The sequence below is a fragment of the Eptatretus burgeri genome, chromosome 12, assembly GCF_056783735.1.
Source record: "Eptatretus burgeri isolate ZD-2024b chromosome 12, Ebu_testis_v1, whole genome shotgun sequence".
Lineage (NCBI taxonomy): Eukaryota > Metazoa > Chordata > Myxini > Myxiniformes > Myxinidae > Eptatretus > Eptatretus burgeri.
In genome coordinates this window covers 16,987,466-17,006,883 of record NC_140972.1, presented here as the reverse complement: position 1 = coordinate 17,006,883, position 19,418 = coordinate 16,987,466, and the positions used below count along the sequence as shown (strand labels likewise).

General features: G+C 42.9%; 2 protein-coding genes across 12 annotated transcripts in view; one reads left to right on the top strand and one right to left on the bottom strand.

Moving 5' to 3' along the window:
* The window catches only part of LOC147015168 (uncharacterized), a 126,892-nt gene that overhangs the window by 18,839 nt on the left and 88,635 nt on the right, over positions 1-19,418 (bottom strand). For 3 of the 5 annotated variants that reach the window (XM_085849699.1, XM_085849700.1, XM_085849701.1), the window contains exon 2: positions 10,403-10,575. In XM_085849699.1, the coding sequence (XP_085705825.1) occupies positions 10,403-10,575 (173 nt within the window). Of the gene's footprint in view, positions 1-7,072; positions 10,576-19,418 lie in introns of those variants that run through there. The other 2 variants (XM_085849698.1, XR_015050226.1) reach the window with 2 other exon arrangements.
* The window catches only part of SMC5 (structural maintenance of chromosomes 5), a 166,685-nt gene that overhangs the window by 64,807 nt on the left and 82,460 nt on the right, over positions 1-19,418 (top strand). For all 7 annotated transcript variants that reach the window (XM_085849690.1, XM_085849692.1, XM_085849693.1 and 4 more), the window contains 3 exons: positions 6,957-7,079; positions 11,817-11,909; positions 14,858-14,962. In XM_085849690.1, the coding sequence (XP_085705816.1) occupies positions 6,957-7,079; positions 11,817-11,909; positions 14,858-14,962 (321 nt within the window). The remainder of the gene's footprint in view (positions 1-6,956; positions 7,080-11,816; positions 11,910-14,857; positions 14,963-19,418) is intronic.

Sequence of the window (19,418 nt, the reverse complement as noted above, 5' to 3'; positions counted from 1 at the left end):
GATATGATTTTCCACGATCTACTCTCATGGACTAGTTAAAGTATATCATCGAAATATGATTTCGGCTTTAAGGATCGGATATCGTCAAAACGAAATAAGTGTCGAAATATGGAGTGAAATCTGATAATTTAAAGAAATAACGATTCTTGCAACTAAGCTGATGTTCGTATTTACTTTAAGCAATCAAGGCTATGGTCCCCCCCCCTCCTCCATATATACACACAAGAAAATGTGAAATTTCCAAAGCATTAAACTTATCTTTTTCTACTGTTTGGAGAATTATATTGAGTGAACAAAAATTTAGCAATGTGCCAAAATTAACCAGCTTCATTGAGCTGGTTTCACTGAGTACAACAGAATTATCTTAATTCAGTGCAACAAAAATACTTAACCAGCAGGATCGACATGAAGGCAGCCATGCCTGGTTTCTCTGTGGGGAATATCTGGAGTTACAAAGGCAAAACAAATTAAATTAAAGATTGAATTAAAAGAAAGAACGAATGATTTCCATTACGGGAGGATTAGGGCGAGTGAAGCAACCGCTGAGTAAAGTAGGTTTGAAAAATTTCAACTCAATTTTTTTTTCCTTTCAGAATTCCTTACTCCCCCCTACCTTGGCCACCCTCCTTGAATCCCCACCTCTCCTCTCTCCCCCATCCTCCTTTCTCTTACTCTCCCTTTCCCAGAGTGTATAGCGACATTTGGTGAGGCGTCACTCCCCCCACCCCCCTTTTCTCGCTCTTCACCACCCTTCCGAGCTCCCCCATTCCTCACCCCTCCGAGCTCCCTCTTCCCTCTCTCTTCTCTCTCTATCTCCCTCCCTCCTCTCTCCCCTCCCTTTCTCCCTCCCTCCTCCCTCCTCTCTCCCCCTTCTTTCTTTTGCCAATCTCTCTTTCTTCTTTCTCCTCTTTCTTCTATTCTCCACCTCCCTCCTCTTCTGCCCCTCCTACCTCTTCCCTCCCCTCCCTCCTCCTACCTCTTCCCTCCCCTCCCTCCTCCTACCTCTTCCCTCCCTCCTACCTCTTCCCTCCCTCCCTCCTACCTCTTCCCTCCCTCCTCCTACCTCTTCCCTCCTTCCTTCCTCCTCTCTCTCCCTCCCCTCCCTCCTCTCTATCTCTCCCTCCTCTCACTCCTCTCTATCTCTCCCTCCCCTCACTCCTCTATCCTTCTCCCCCTCTTCCTCCCCTCACTTAATATTTCTGTCAGCAAAGTGATGAGTTGTATTTGCTAGTTTTATATAAATGTCTGAATATAGGTCATGAGCATGAAACGTATCTCCGAACCACACTCCAACCTCCACGAGGGTAGGGAGATGACTTGAGATTTTCACCTGTACACGGCAAAATGCAGGTGGTTTAAAACCACTGACCCTTGCCGGAGGGTTGGGAAATTGATACCATATTTCCCTCCCCAAGAAAGTGGATATCCGTTTTACAAAAAAAAAACAAAGAAAAAACTCCTGCTCTCATGAACATTACAAATTTGGATTTTATTGTATTTTTGTGTTCATGTGCAATTGGGTATAATCCTTGTGTAACTGGGTAAATGTGCAGTTTTCTTGTAGTATGGTGTGATTTGCGTCATTGTGGAGGAGGAGGAGGAGGTGGAGGAAACCTTGACTCAAAAGATTCACTTTACCAGGATGCTGTTACCCAATTATTGCAGTATTGCAATATCAAAATGTATCATGACAGGCATTAAAATGTGTTTCAAAATCGACTATTTTGGAATGGCCATTCAAGGACTTAAATACGATACAGTATTCGTTCTCTGACATAGAAAGTTATTACAGGTATTTCAGCTGATATTGTAAGCCTGGTGTTGGCTGGCTTGGGATCTTCGGGTCCTGAGTTTGAGCCCCATTGGCCGCTGAATTAACACCAGGTGTGGTTGATTCAGCCTGTCATCCTTCCGAGGTTGGCGAAATGAGTACCAGTGCACTGTTATAGGGGCATAGCATCAGCGTCATAGTCGCGCCCCAACAAAATGATAGCTACCGGGCAGCCAAGCTGACATACGAAAGAAGAAGCTGATAATGTAACTGATCTTGCTATTCTTGTCATTAAACTACTTGCAACCCATTATGGTTCTGTTATTATGTTTGAATCTGGCTGAAAGTATCAGTTGTCAGGTTCAAGCTCTTGCCTACAGATCGAGATGTTTCTGTGATGTACAATTTTGTTGTCATCATGAATAAACAGTTTCAACACCACAGACACAAACCACAGAAGAAACTCGATTAAAAGAAAAAAATGTTTGTTCACAGTCAAGCTTCATGGAAGAGCAGGAAAGTAATGTGATGGAGGGATGGAAGGCAACACGTAGACAGGAGGACAGCTTGTGTCCGAATCTCATAGCTTTCTGTATCCACCTTACCCAGTCACACCCATTGTCCCTCGACTCTGTGTCCTTTTGTTCTGACAAAGTGGAGAGCTTGCTGTCAAACCTCGACTCAGATTCTGCAACCGGGCCAGACGGCATCAGCCCACGTGTCCTAAAAAGCTGCTCCGCTGCTCTTGCTCACCCTCTATCTGTTCTATTCACCCTCTCATTTGCTCAATGTCATCTGCTTGGAGATCAGAAAACATTAACGCCCTGCAGAAAAAGGTGCAAAAACGGATCCCTGCAACTACAGACCAATCAGCCTTCTCCCAATCATCAGCAAGGTTCTGGAATGCATCATCGCTTCAGACATCAAATCCTTCCTCTTCTCCAATGGCTTGATTTCTGATCATCATTTTGGTTTCAGACCAGGTCACTCTACCCTGGATATGCTGCCTCTGCTCTCCCAAAATGCCGGAGATGAAATCAGAGCCATATCCCAAGACATATCGCATGCTTTTGACATGCTCTGGCACCCTGCCCTGCTCACCAAACTATTTTCTTATGGTATCCAAAGCAATCTCCACTCGTCACTCGCAGACTTCCTCTCCTGTCGCAGCCAATGTGTGGCCCTAAATGGAGTCCTCTCATCCCCTCTTCCTGTCCAGGCTCGAGTTCCTCAAGGCAGCGTTCTGGACCCTGTTCTTTTTCTGGTTTTCATCAATGATCTCTACGATTCTTTGGAAAATCCTCTTTATCTCTTTGCTCATGGCTCCACCCTCTGCCATACCATCTGTCATCCCTCAGACTGGTTAGTCACAGCTTCTTCGCTCTCTGCAGATTTGGATAAAATCACAAACTGGTCCAACACGTGGAACATGTGTTTCAATCCGGACAAATCTCACACTCTCACTATGTCTCTCCAAAAGGACCGTTTAGAACCCCCCCTCCCCCCACCCCCCATCTACTTTCTCAACAATCCTCTGGAAGAAGTCCTTTCATTCAAGCTTCTGGGTCTCGCTATCTGCCATGATCTTTCCTGGGAAAGCCACATTTCCAACTTGGCCTCCAAAGCCAGTCGCCGACTGGGAATCCTCCGTCATGCAAAGTCCTTCCTCGGCCAACCTGAGCTCCTGACCACATTCAAAGCTTTCGTCTGCAGCCTGATGGAGTACTGCTCTCCCCTTTGGCTGGTGCTCCTGCCTCTCACTTTTCTCGGCTTCACGCTGTGGAAACCAAGGCATTTAGGATCATTGGTATCTCCTGCAGTGAGGCTCAGTCTTTGGGCCTCTCACTCTCTCTCACCACAGGCAGATTGGTGGTCTTTCTGTCTTCTACCGTCTCGTCTCCGGTCTCGCTCCCCCCTGCTCTGTCTGCGATATGTCCCTACTATATTTCCGCAGGGCGCTCAAGGTCAGCCAACAACGCCCTTCTGGTAAAACTAGCAAAATCATGAATCACTGCTCACCTTCACTCTTGCGTTCCTCTTTTTTCTGCCTTTGGAATAAACTCCCTCACTCTGTTCAATCCCATTCTACCCTCCAGGCCTTTAAATCAGTTGTTCACCACCACCTCTTATGGTCCCCCATCTAAAACCTCAATCTTTTCTACCCCCGTTGATCCACCCCAAACCCACCTCCTTCAAATTCCCTGCTTTCCTTCCTGAACTGGAACTGAAAGTCCCTGTAATGTCCATCTTGTATACCCCGTGTTCCCCACCCCATTCCTCTCTCTTCCACAGATCTCCTAATGTCTCTGTTCCCACATTCCCTCTTTTCTCATGTCCCCCTCCCCCCCCCCTCCTGTGCGTTGTGTGTTCGCTCTCATACGTACCTCGACATTGTATACAAATATAAAACTAAAACAGATGGACTTAACAAACAATGATGAAAAATGAGTAGAGAGGAATTACATACTGATAGTAACCTCTGAGGAAGAGAGTTTGGATTGGGAAGGGTTAATTATTGGGTTTGGATTGGCAAGGCCACTGACTTATCTGTATGTAATTGAACAGGAGCAGACTTTGTGCTTCAGTTTCTTTGTAGGATATGCCAATGGTCTTGAGATCTTTATATTTTACAGCTTCCTGGAAAGAGAGGTATGAAGCAGCTCATAGGCTCCAGCTCATACAGGAGAGCAATTTCATAACATGTCAACTTGTCCTGTTTTGCGGAAAACAATTCACCCCAGGTAACTAACATGAGATACAGTATGGCAAGGGAACATTGTAATGGCACCAGTCTCCCTCAGGGTAAACTCCGCAGAATGCCCGAGCAGGAGGAAAAATTCTGTGCAGAAGCAGGAAGCAGGAAATATTTAATAGCCGTGACACCAGTTCGATAGACTACCTCCACCACCAAAGGTGGAAGGAGGTTATGTTTTCACCCCTGTCTGTCTGTCTATTTGTTTGTTTGCAGGATATCTCAAAAAGTTGTGCACGGATTTGGATGAAATTTGGTTGGCAGTTAGGATGTGTGACAAGGGCAAACTAATTCGATTTTGGTGAACATCCGGAACCGGATCCGGCTACCAGAATTTTAAAAGTGATTCTTCACCATTGAGAGATGGTGCCAAAAACAATATAGAGCATGATATTTCAAAAAAATTATTGCCCCCAATATATTCTACTTGATCAGGCATTGCATGGCCCTTCTAGTTTAATTTGGATTTGCGTGCCAAAATTGTGACGCACTTATGTTTTCAATGTATAATTTATCCCACAGGAGGTGCCAATCATGGCCCAAATCAACAACAACCAGGGATTAAAATAATGGGAATTTAATCATAATAATTCAAAGGGATTCACAACAAAGAGGCATTCAAAGAAATGGTAATACAGGAACTGGCCGAGTGCTTATTACCTCAACAAAGATTGCTCAACACCTCCCTTACTACTAATCTTATCAGAGAGAGATTCATTCGGAGACACAAGACGTAAGGGACAAAGAAAGAAAAGAAAATGTGGTTTAGGGAGGTGGAATGTAGTCTCCTCGAAAGCATTGGGATGGTATGTCAGGACGAGGCAGGAACGACCAGACGAGCTCAGTGTAGTCGTTTGTGCTCACTTTTGGTTTCAGCACGAGTTGTCGCCATTGGCGTTCCATGACTACCAGGCATCTCGCCAGCTCCTCTGCATCACTCTTCTTTGGGTGTCACTCGCCTGTCTCTCTGAGGTCGCACACACCGGTACGCCTCTCACTCTCCTCCCGCAGCCAGCAACCCTGCTAAAAAAAGCTGCACTTAAAGCCCTGCTTGCACATATTCCTTGGGGTTATGACGTCACCAGCCTTTCTACTTGCCACACTGATGGCCACGTGACTCCTCCATGATGACATGACCCAGGCTGAGCTTTCTTCCGCCACCATTGTGGGTGACTATGCGGTTGTGGGAATAAATACATGGAATGAAGGAGGAAGAAGAAGATGGACAATGGCTGATATGGAGGACATGGTTCTCTCTGTAATCCACTCCTGGCAGTGCTAATCCGGATATTACGCGACACCTTATTTTCTCATATTGACTATGAAATAATTTACTAATTAACCCCCAAGTCATTTTCTTTATAATATGATCTTTCTGCCCAGTCACGTGTCCTAATTACAAAACGATTGACTTGACTTAGAAAACTGGAAACACTTAAAATATGGATATGTGGTAACATATGATGAATAACTATATATCACTCCATTTCCACACCTACAATGTTACTGACAACCCCCCAAAAAATCAAATTTATTATATAACTAGAGGGCTCTGATGCAACTTTCAATCAAACATACAGTTATATTAAATAACACACAAAAGACCGATTATATATAATCCTAAAACGATGAAGCACTGTCCTCGCTGTGTACATCCCTCGGGTTGTGATGTCCAGTGCCTCAATGTTTCAGGATTATAATTCCTTGGCTGTGCACACACAGTGCACCAACATTATAAGATCGTAATGATATAAGGGAAAACCTTGGTAATTTATAACTATTTACTCAAATTGATGGTAACAAGTAATTACAGCGCGGCGACATCGTGCTGTTATATAATTGGCTATTCTGTCCTGTGTCTTCTGTCACACTTATGGCCACGTATGTCCCTTTGATCTGAGGCTATAAATAGAAATTTGTCCAACGTCACAACTCTTCCCATCATGCATGCTAATTCACCGTGTCTACATTTAAATGTTATAACTGCAAAATTGTTTCATCATTCTTAACCTCGACTTTTACTGCCCCCAGCCGTGCGATATCGAAGTATTCACTTCTTGTTTGTAATGATATTACAGTGCGCCAACTGATCGGCTTTGTTTGCCTCTCCTTCGACATGCTGTTGTTGATGCTTCCTTCTGTGTTCTCAAGCTTCATGATGACTTTTTCTCTTTTGCGATTGATTACTTCGAATTTTCTCTCATTTTATTTTTGGCGTTTTATTATTTATTTATTTTTAAGCAAAATGTAACACTTTTGGATCAAAAATGCCACTGTCACCACCTTGATGATCCAATGTTTTGTCCAAGTGTTCTTTTGTTGTTCCAGCTCTGGCTCTGCTGGCTAATTCCCTATTAGAAACTGATTTTAACCTGCTGTTTTGTGTTTTATCGTACTTATTCATTTTAAATGTGTTGCCTCTTTTGTACACAGGAAGAATATGATGCTTTGAAGATGCATATGTCATCTACTCGTAAGGAAGGGAAGGAGATTTTGGAGGTCTTTCGCAAATTGTGTTGCTGCACCTTGAGTGACTTATCAAAGGCTATGCTTCATGTATGTTTAAAAATAATAAACAATTTTGTATAAACCTGATAAAAAGAACAAGAACAAATTGATGTTGCTGAGAATTGACTAATGTTAATATGTGGCTTCATATAAATAAAATGCTAATAAATAACTTGAAGGCAATTAATCAACATGCATTTTTGATAATTTTGACAATCTCATTTGTGTTTCATGATTTTCAAATGTAGGGCCTTGTAATTCCATTCAACTTGCTGGGATAAAGTGATCATGATACCCAAGTTATCCAGCAATGTGGGTTGTTAAATAGGGTAAATATGTATTGATTAAAATGTGCTGTGAATGTCATATCATCGCAACTAAGCGGGGGTTCATTATAACCATCGTGCCTTATGTAGCAGCCCAAACAATATTCGTAAACAAAAGTTGACCGGTGCAGTTTTGTTCCTGCACACAGAGGGTCACGTGACTGAAGACTGCATGTCACATGATGTGTCATGTTTCATTCTAAAGCATTGGCTCCTAACCTGGGGGCGTGAGTAATTTACAGAGCCCAGAGGAAAAAAGTAGGAATTTCCCGAATTATTTTTGGAATTCTCTTAACAAGTGTTTGCATAATATCGTGATGAACACAAAAAAACCCAAAAGTATCGCCTTTAATAATTTTCGTTTTCTATTCGCTACGAGGCCGACTATTTTCTGTATTAAAATTAATTTTAAAATCTAACATTTACGTAAATTTAATATTAAAGTTTATATTTTATTCTAATTTTAATATTAACGAAATTTTTTTTTCACAGACTTGCAGTACCCATTTCAAACTAAATCATACGCAATGAGTGCAAAAAAGCAGAAGTATCTTGATAAATATATTCGATTTGGATTTGTGTCCCTCCAAAAGGGTGACACAGAGGTACCCCATTACACAATATGCTACAACACTCTGAGCAATGATGGCATGCGGCCCACACGCTTGGAATGCCACTTGAAGACAATGCATCCTGCTCTAGCTGCCAAACCCAAGGCATTCTTTGAAACAAAAAGGCAGTCCTTGAAGCAAGCTAAGATAGACAGCAGAGGAGCATTTCGGCAACAGACTTTAAAGGTTGTTGAGGTTTCTTATGAGATCGCCATGTTGATTGCAAAGAGCAAAAAGAGCCACAACATCAGAGAGACTCATAAAACCAAGTGTACTGCGTGCAGCAGGGCTCATTCTGGGGAAGGATAGTGCAAACAAGCTTTCCCAAATCTCTCTATCAAACGATGCCGTCAAGGGAAGGATCGATGAAATGTCTCAAGACATCAAAGATCAAGTTCTCGACTAAGTAAGAGCTCCTGCATTTGCCATCCAGTTAGACGAAACGACTAATGTTGCTCAGTGTTCTCAGCTACTGATGTATGCTAGTTTCGTGTCAGGCAATAGTGTAAAAGAGGAAATGCTCTTCTTCCATCCCATGAAAAGTTATACAACAGCAACAGATATTTTTCAAGTGGTATCAAACTTCTTCCAGGAAAATCAACTTTTGTGGGACTCGCTGGTAGGGGTGTGTACTGATGGAGCTCCTGCCATGCTTGGTTTGCAATCCGGTTTCATAACAAGAGTGAAAGAAAAAAGTCCATCTGCTACAGGTACGCACTGCATCCTTCATCGTGAAGCCTTAGCATCCAGAACGCTACCTACTGAAATGAGGGACATCATGAACCTGGCTATCAAGGGAGTCAACTTCATCAAAGCTGGAGCCTTAAACAGTCGTCTCTTCAAACAGCTGTGTGTGAATATGGATTCTGAACATCAAGCCTTGCTTTTCCACACAAACGTATGATGGCTTTCGAAGGGAAACATGCTTGGACGGCTTTATGGACTACGACAAGAAGTGGCAACATTTCTAGATTTGCAGCAGAAAGCAGATCTCCATGACAAGTTCCAGTCTGAAGGATTTTTGCTATCTCTAGCTTACCTGGTGGACATCTTTGAAGTGCGAAATGCCATCAACCTCAAACTCCAAGGGAAAAACATCAACATAATCATGCACCATGATGTCATTCAAGCCTTCATTGCCAAACTCGACCTCTGGAAATGTCGAATTCAGGATGGAAATACAGTCAGTTTGGCTAACTTGGATTCTGCTGTCATTCACAGTTACCTTGATACTGAGATAAAGAAACAAATAATTACTCAGCTGACTGAATTGAGAGCAGAATTCATCAGATACTTTCCAGATATAGATGAGAAGCATGAAGCCTGGAAATTCATTAGGAACCCATTTCATTGTGAGGTCGCTGTGTAAGAGGAGTTTCTTGGGTTAAAGTTCAACTCCTCGGCTGAAGAAGACTTCAAAAAACTGGATCTAGAGACGTTCTGGGTCACGTACCTTCCTGTTTACCCTTTGATCTCACATCAAGCTCTTCGGATTCTGACAATGTTTGGATCAACGTATCTTTGTGAAGCTGCATTTCCACACTTGTTGCTGTCAAGACCAAGTCCAGAAACAAGCTGAACGTTGAAGGGTACTTGCGTTGTGCTCTCTGGCATCCGATCATGCATTCAAGATCTGGTAGCTAAGAAGCAATGTCAAGTATCTCATTAAATATGCTGTGTACATGAGTGTTGCTTCTACAGAATTATTTGTTCAATAAAAAGACTAAAACACACTTTTTCAGTTTTTCCTTTTAATTCAGGAGGGATTTTTTAATCATTTGATTGAAGATGAGGGGGGGGGGTGGGGGGGCGTGGAAGCAAGGACCAAATACTAGAGGAGGCGTGGTGGTAAAAAGGTTAAGAACCACTGTTCTAAAGGGTTTTTTTTGTATACCTTGTCGAGGCTCGTATGAGAGCTAACACACAACGCACATCAAGGGGGGCATGAGACAGGAGGGGAGGGAGTGGGAAGGACAAAATAGTGGGGAACAGAGACATTCGGACATCTGTGGAAGGAAGAGGGATGGGACGGGGAACATGGGGAATAGAAGATGGACATTACAGGGACTTTCAGGAAGAAAAGCAGGGAATTTGAAGGAGGTGGGCTTGGGTGGATTATCGGGGGTAGAAAACATCAAGGATTTGGATGGGGGATGATAAGAAGTGGTGGTGAACAGCTGTTTTGAAGGCCTGGAAGGAAGAATGGGAATGAAGAGAGTGGGAATTTTTTCCAAACGCGGGGAAAAAGAGGAATGAAAGAGTGAAGGTGAGCAGTGATTCGTGATTTTCGTAGTTTTACCAGAAGTGGGTTGCTGGTGGACCTTGAGCCCCCTGCGGAAATATGGGGGGATGGGGGGGGGATATCGCAGACAGAGCAGAGGGGTGTGTAAGACCAGAGAGGAGATGGTAGAAGACAGAAAGACCACCGACCTACCTGCAATGAGAGAGTGAGAGGCCCAAAGACTCAGCCTCATTGCGGGAGATACCAATGATCCTAAATTCCTTGGTTTCTACAGTGTGAAGCTGAGAAAGGTGATAGGCAGGAGCACCAGCCCAGAGGAGAGAGCAGTATTTCATCAGGCTGCAGACGTAAAGTACTCCATCAGGCTGCGGGCGAAAAAAGGACGAAAATTAATTTGTAAAAAAAAATACAAAAACGTGTTTTTCACTTTTGCATTATTTGGTATTTTGTGTAGATCAGTGAAAAAAAAATTCAATTCATTCCATTTTAGATTCAGGTTGTCATACAACAAAATGTGACAAAAGTCGAGGGGTGTGAATATTTTGTGAAGGTCCTGTAGATCATGTTATTGAAAGACTCAGACCATGCATCGCATTATAACATGTAAGATCAGGTCAATATAATATGCCACTCAATCATTCTGATGCTGGAGATTTGGAAACCGTATCTCACCGTTCTAAATTGCCAAAAATATAGTTTACTCCTTGTTGGTGTCTGAGGGTGGGGGCGGGGGGGGTGTGGAGGGAGCAATATCTCATGTCACAAAAACTGTTTGGGTAGAGAGGTATTGTTTTGTCATTCCATTGACTTAACTTGAGGTCATTGTATCAGATTTTACATCTGTACAGCCTTGATCGGTGTGTGCGATGCGTCTGTTAAATATAGGGGGGGTGGTCTCCAGGCGGCACACAATCTCTTACATTTCTCGAATCTCCTGTCTGTGGAACTGCTCTCCATGGGTTGTTCTATGCTATTCTTCCCACCCAATGGACTTCAAGCAAGTGGTCCACTGTCATCTCATGTCATCCCCTGTCCTTACCCACAATCCTTTTACCCTTCCAAACTCAACCCTCTAACTTGCATGTTGCATCTCTTTTTTTTCCTCTTTCCTCTTTTCCTCTCTCAGGTAGCCTTCTCCTGGTTAAACTCCTAAGTTAAATTCCACTCTTGCTGCTACCCTCACTCTTTTGCTTTGTCTTCTTGATTTTATTTGTCTTGATCTCTTCCCTCCAGAATTTCATGTCTGATGTCCTCATGGTCTCTTCCATTACAACTACTGATTTGCTTTACTGCAGCTGCTGAGACCCTGTGCATGTTGTACACTGTTTGTTGTTTTCCTTTTGCCCCCTTTTTATTGTCCTCTTTTGTCTTCCATGAGCTTTTACATCCCTGACAAGATGAGTCTTCTGAACTCATTTGCAAGCCAAATATGCTATTCCTTAATGCATGGTTTTCATTTGTAATGTAATGCTTACTGCTGTCCATAAAAGTTTTATGTCATGAAAGACAACATAAATTTTGTTGGACTTTTTGATTGCCATACTTTGAATTTTTGTACCTGTATTCTAGAATCTTCCTCCCTCCCTCCCCCCCTTTTTTCTTGCAGCAACTTAGTCAACTGCCAAATGATATTGATGAAATAGATGCTTCGATCATTGATGCAAGGGCAAGAGCAGACTGCTACAACATAAACATGCAGGTAAATGTTGGCAGCAATAACAAAATCCCAAATAAAATGTAATTTTAAATAATACTTCTTTCTTGTTGCTGCCTTGTATAATAGATAAGCTTACAATGGTGAGGATACTGGCTTGGTTCTGGTTGCCTTGTTCCATTGCCCTCTCTGGTGTGGGGTCAATCTGAAACTTTCAAAATTAAACCTTTTTCACACGCTCTGTGTGTGCGTTTTCAGTGACTCAGTTCTTCTCACCGGCCACTTTTTATCCCGCCATTGCGAGCATGAAATCTGCAACTCAAATAGTCTTTTTAACATATTTCAGCATTTCAAAGAAAGAGTGGCAATTTCGGTCTGGTTAACCGTAATTGTTCCTTTCCTGAATGCAAATTGGATTCATGGAAATATCAGAAACACAAGAGGTGTCCGTAGATGAGAGGTGTCTGGTTCGTACCTTTTCCAGCAGTATAATGTCTCTTGTGGCTCCGGAACCAAACAAACAAAAGATGTATAACAGTCCTCACAGCCCATTATAGCTCCCACTCCCACCCAACCTCCTCCCAAACATGATTAGTAGTAAATATAATTTTAAACTTACTCTGTGCATTGACAAGCCCGAGATATGACCTTCCCATCGGTGTTAAGAAGCACCCAAACCAGATAGTGTCTCCCTCTGGGAAGTCTGCCTGAATGTTGGTAATGATGGCCTAGTCTTCCGATAGCAGAGGTCCATTAAATGAATCACCAAACCTGCCATGTTCACACGAGATAATCCCACAAGGTTCAAAGTCCACTCACTGGCAGTGATGGTCGAAGGTTTGAATAGAACCCGCCCATCTATGAACCTTTGTGCCTTGCACCGGTCCACGTCCTTGGGAGTTTGCAGCACAGGCAGCTGTAAGCTATCAGCTTTTGGGGTGAGTTCAGAAAGCTTTTCATTTTTAATTAATTTTTAAAAAAATTCTCAAAAAACAAGTAAAATAACCATAAAATGTCATAGCCCCCATTGTTTTAGTAATTTTGCTGTATGGAGTTAAAGGGCTAGCCAATATTTATGTACAACTAAAATGGCCACCAATCTACCAGTTGGCGATCTTTGATCAGATCGCAAAATAAAGTTAGATGCATGTGTATGCCATCACGTACTGTGCTCGAGTCAAGTTGAACAAAATCGGACCATGCATGTCTGAGAAATGGTTGGGGACACATTTAAGTAACAAAATCGCCGCCAGTCAGCCATCTTGGATCTGATGTCAAAAAGAATGACATGCATATGTAAAAGCCATCATTCATTATCTGTGTACAAAGTTTGAACAAGACCAGTAAATGCATGTCTGATAAATGGTTGAGGGCATGTTCGATACTGGGTTTTTTTTGTTACAACGAAAATGGCCGCCAGTCTACCAGTCGGCCATCTTGAATCAGATCGCAAAATAAATTGAACTGCGCATGTATGCCATCATGTACTGTGCTTGTGCCAAGTTTGAACAAAATTGAATCATGCATGTCTGAAAAAGGTTGGCGACACATTTAAGTAACAAATTATGGTCACCAGTTGGCCATCTTGGATCTGATCTCAAAAAAAAATGATGTGTATATGTAAGCCATCATTCATTATCTGTTTGCCACGTTTGAACAAGATCAGTAAATGCATGTCCGAGAAATGGTTGAGACTTGCACTGTTTTCCTCATTGCCCTTATATAGAGCAGACTGGAAATCATCACCACAGGGCTGAGGAGTTGTAAATTCAAATCCTTTTTTTTTTCTTCTTCTTAATGGACAGGCTTATTGGTTCAAAAGCAATTCTTCTTCCCCATATCAATCTGCATATGGGAAAGAGCTTTTATTTCCAACTCGGTGTTTCAGTTGTCCTGTTTCATATTCCAGTTTGAGCACCTAACTTATGCTGGTATTGCATCGTTAAATCCCTTGTTTAACCATGATGATTTTTCTTCATTCGTATGTAACACAAGGCTGCGGGGGAGCATCACTAGCTGAGAGTGCAGCTGTGCCGCTGATGCAATGCCTTCTGCTGGTTAAGGCAGGAATTTGGAATTTGGCCATGAGGTCGGTGATAGCTCACCTACTCTTCGCAAAGGACGCTGTGGGATCTTTAACGTCCACTAATGTATGCTGGCAGACTGGATTCCCGTTTAACGTCCCTCCATGGAACGGCACACACATTGATGAATCACCCTGGCTATGAAATGGCAGGACGACAGTTTATAGCTGAATCAGGGTTTATACAATGACGATTTATCCTTTGTCTACTTTTGCCCATGTAATTTGTGCAAAGTTCACTGGTGTCTCCTAATGTCCTTGTTTTCTCTTTGATAAATGTGTAAGCTCTTCCATGAGCTTGAAATCACTGTTACAAATAACTACATTATGGCAGGGAACGGATTACAAAGGTGGCAACTTGCTGTCTCCTTGCCAGGGTCTCATGAGGCATGCAAAAGTAGATTTAACCACTATACACTTGATCAACAGGTTGTTTCAGGCAGGAGAGTTTTGCTATGCATGTCAGATATTACGTTGCTCTGTGGGCTGCTGCATGCAGGCTGCGTGTGGGCTTTTCCTGACTTTAAGGATAGCTTGCAATTGGATAGAGTTTGAAAATTATGAACATTTATTAAAGATATATTTACAAGTAAAGGTTATTGACACCAAATTTTTGTCATCATGCCCCCACCCTCCAAAAAAAAATAAAAACATCGATTGAGTGGATGTTGCCTAAAATGCAATTAGGTGAACTTGACTTACAGATTACACATTTGGAGGATGCGTAGTTTTTAATGTTGTTTGGTTTTCCAGCTTGCATTATGTGTGCTTTGACGCTAAAGTTTTTTTTTTGTTGTTGTTTTTAATACATCACCTGTTATCAATACCATCCTCTGTGCCTCTCATGGCCTTTAATGTAACCCCTATGTTTGCCTTTTAGACTGCTCATCATATTGTGTTTTGTGAACAGGTGGTTGATGAGTTTGTGCAGCGGCTGGCGGACATTGAAAAAATGACCGAGGAAGTAAGGCAACTCAAGGATAAGTTGCAAAAAGTGGAGCAGGATAACTTTCAGGTGCTCAAATGTTTTGTCTTTAAACAAATTCTGCAAATATGTGAGTTCATTCAAACAACATGAAACTTTCTCTCTGGTACACCAATATCTACAAACACCAATTTCATTTTCTCTAGCTTTACTTGCATTCCCCCTTCTGCACAATGGTATAACTCCACACAATGTTTTTTTTCTTTGTTGGAGCGAGGCTCATGGAAGAGCAAAGGTACAACTGAGAGTGGGACAAACGAATATCATTGGAATGAAGTACCAGGAAAAGAGGAGAGGGAGGAGCAGAGGAAACACTGAAACTAGCTAGATGGTTGGGTTAGGAAAGGTTCATGGGGGTAATAAAAGTCGTTGGTCAGAATTGGGAATGATAAGAGATTCAGCACTACTTGCTTGAAGCTCAAGAGGGAAGATAGAGACAGAAGAGCCTCTGGATGCTGGTCCCATAGATGGGAGAAGAGAGGAATAGAATAATTAATAAAATGTAAAACAGAGATCATACAGATATAATCTTTTTATTTCTTAAATTTTATGTCATTTAATATGCAAATGCTTTTGTTCAAATCAACGCAGAACTATTTCCAGGTATATGCGCCCCAAAATGCAAAACGGCTGTCCGGGGATTTTTATTACTGTGCATTTTTCACTTTTGAGGCTAAAGTGCATACATTGCTTTGACATTAGTTTAAAACGGTCCATTGTAGGAATTTCCATAAATAAACTTTGGCAGCGTTCTCATTAAATATTTGAGTCGATGGCCAATTAAAAAAATAGGTGGTTGGCTTTTATCACCGAGTGTAGAGAGGCATAGCCTTGGCTTTTTATCGAGATCCATTGTAACATGCTTGAGAATATTTTGAAGAGGTCAGGAACGACCACCGATGGCATGGTTTGTGAACGCCACAGATTTTGAAGCAGGGTTTGAGAGAATGCCCCCACGCCCTGGAAAAGTTTGAAATTCTCAATGCAAAATCCTGCATTAGAATGTTCTGTATCACATACTTGGTTCACCTGAAGGTGAGATTTTGTTGGCAACTTCCTTCGGTCTTTCTTTTTCAGCCATGAATGCATTTTTTGTGTGCATTGCCGAGCCTCGTATGAGAGCTAACAAACAACGCACAACAAGGGGGGGGGCAGAAGACAAGAGGGGTGGGAGAGGGAAGGACAAAACAGTTAGGAACAGAGACATGAGGAGATCTATGGAAGGGAGAGGGATGAGGCGGGCAACACGGGGAAAACAAGATGGACACCACAGGGATTTTCAGGACTTTAAACGACAGGGAACTTTCAGGAAGGAAAGCAGGGCATTTGAAGGAGTTAGGTTTGGGTGGATCAGTGGGGGGTAGAAGAGATCGTGGTTTTTGATGGAGGAAGATAAGAGGTGGTGGTCAACAGCCGTCTTGAAGACCTGGAGGGAAGAGTCAGGTTGAAGGGAGTGTGGGAGTTTATTCCAAAGGCAGGAAAAAAGAGGAATGAAAGAGTGAAGGTGAGCAGTGATTCGTGATTTTGGTAGTTTTACCAGAAGGAAGTTGCTGGTGGACCTTGAGCGCCCTGCAGAAATATGGCGGGGGGCGGGGGGAGGTGGGACATATCGCAAACATAGTGGGGGGTGGGCGAGACCGAAGAGGAGAAGGTAGAGGAAAGACCACCAACCTGCCTGCGGTGAGAGAGTGAGAGGCCCAAAGACTCAGCCTCACCGTGGGAGATACCAATGATCCTAAATGCCTTGGCTTTCACAGCGTGAAGCCGAGAAAGGTAAGAGACAGGAAGGAGCACCAGCCCAGAGGTGGAAGAGCAGTACTCCATCAGGCAGACAAAAGCTTTGTATGTGGTCAGGAGCTCAGGTGGGCCGAGGAAGGACTTTGCACGACGGAGGATGCCCAATCGGCAACTGGATTTGAAGGCCAACTTGGAAATGCGGCTTTCCCCGGAAAGATCATAGTGAGACCCATAAGCTTGAGTGAAAGGACTTTTTCAAGGGGATTATTGAGAAAGTAGGTTGGGGGGGGTGTTCCATTCGGTCCTTTCGGAGAGACATCGAGTGTGAGATTTGTCAGGGTTGAAAGACATGTTCCACGTGTTGGACCAGTTTGTGATTTTATCCAGATCTGCAGGGAGTGAAGAAGCTGCTGCTTGCCGGTCTGAGGGATGACCGATGGTATGGTAGAAGGTGGAGTCGTCAGCAAAGAGATATGGAGGATTTTCCAGAGTCTGAGAGATCATTGATGAAAACCAGAAAAAGAACAGGGCCCAGAACACTTCCTTGAGGAACTCCAGTCTGGACAGGAAGAGGAGATGAAATAACTCCATTTAGGGCAACACTTTGGCTGCGACAGGAGAGGAAGTCTGCGAGCCATGAGTGGAGATGGCCTTGGATAGGAAGAGAGTTTGGTGAATAGAGCAGGGAGCCAGACCATATCGAAAGCATGCGATATGTCTCGGGAGATGGCTCTGATTTCATGTCTGGCATTGAGGACCTCCATCCATTGCTGGGAGAGCAAAAGCAGCATATATAGGATAGGGTGGAATGATGTGGTCTGAATCCAAATTGATGATCGGAAATCAAGCCATTGGAGAAGAGGAAGGATTTAATATCTGAAGCGATGATGGATTCCATAACCTTGCTGATGATTGGGAGAAGGCCGATTGGTCTGTCGTTGCAGGGATCTGTTTTTGCACCTTTTTAAAATCATGAGCAGTAATGTTTTCTGATTTCCAAGCAGATGGCAGATGACCTTGAGCAAATGAGAGGGTGAATAGAACAGAGAGAGGATGAGCAAGAGCAGAAGAGCAGTTTTAGGACACGTGGGCTGATGCCGTCTGGAGTTGTTTGCACAATCTGAGTCGAGGTTTGACAGTAAGCTCTCCACTTTGTCACGAGGAAAGGACGCAGTCCAGGGACAGTTGGGTGCGACTGGGTAAGGTGGTTGCAGAAAGCGATGGGTTTCGGACACAAGATTTAGAAGCAAACATGGAGTTTAGGCAATCAGCCTTTTCACGTGCGGTCTCAGCTGTGCGGCCATTTGAGGTAAGGGAGGGCATGGAGGAGAGCATACACCAGAAACAGATTTGATTAGAGGCCACCAGGATTTGGAGGAGGGAGAGAGATTTGAGAGTTCAGACTTGAGATTCGAAAGACGTTGTTTTCTCGCTCTCCTGAGGGTAGATGTACAGTTGTTCCAAGCTTTGTGGAAGGAACTGAGATTACGTTCAGTTGGGTTTGCTTTCCATGAGGCAAAGGCAAGTTGTTTCATGACAACTGCCTCACCACAAGCTTCAGTGTACCATGGGCAGGAAGAAGGGTTGAGACAACTTCTACAACTTGGTAAAGTAGACTTCCGGTTCTGGGTTTGGAACATTGGCAAGTCTCCTTCAGGGCTCTCTGCTGACGATCTCAAAGTTAAGTTTCCGGTCGTTATCTGTCCCGTTTTAACTGTTTATTTTCTCACCTGCATATTGCAGTGCATTCCAAGTTCGGTTTGTTTCAAAAATCGTGCTATTTTGTGAGTTTTTGACGACCTTGTCTTACCGAGTGCTTGAGGCCTACCCATCGTTCCGCTCAATGTACGATCATGTTTATTTGTATTTTCTCCCCATTACCTTCAATTTCTATCTTCCCCACTTTCCCAACATCCCCCATCCCTCCCAACTAAACACTCTATTTATTGTCTTGAATCAAAAAAATAATACCTTTCTCCTTGCACACTCACAAGTCTTGATTCTTCTTCTTCTTTTCTTCATCCTCTTCTTCCTCCTGCTGGCACACCATCTTTATTCCACTGAGCTGACCCTCTCTCGCCATTGCCTTCACCATTTCTTCTGATCTACAACCTTCCATTCTCGAATATTACCTGTTCTTCAAAAATACATCAAAAAATAATAATCTTCCTTGTGTCCTTTCAATCTCTACACCTCCTGTAACCACGTGTCTCTCTCTACTCTTCCTGATACTTTTCATCGACCCAGCAGCTTCACACTGCGTTTACCACACACTTCCACGATTTTACTTCAACCTTCCCTTTTCCAAATGTTGCGCAATCCTTATTTAAAATAAATAATTTCACTTTTGACGATACACCTCCCAGAGCCAAGTGCTTCTCTCATAACCACGTGATCTGTTTAGACCCCCTGCGTTTATCGATCCAATTTCACCATTCACCTCATGGTTTTTTTCATCAACACTTCCATGACCTAATCTGATGAAAACTCTCTCAAACAATAATAATACTAATAAAAACGATCTCGTAATGCTTCATCTTCCTCTTTCAGACGTGTGGTACTCTTGACTGTATCATAATGCACTACTCTTCTACTATTTAAACAGACTGCTCTCAATTCGACCTTTCCTTCATGCCTTGCCGAAAAAAATCCAACTGTTACAGCATTTCTTCTCTCCATTCTCTGAATTTGCCTTTATTGCATCCATCAAGAAACGTGTTTAATCGCATCTCTGACCGAAAACTTAAAA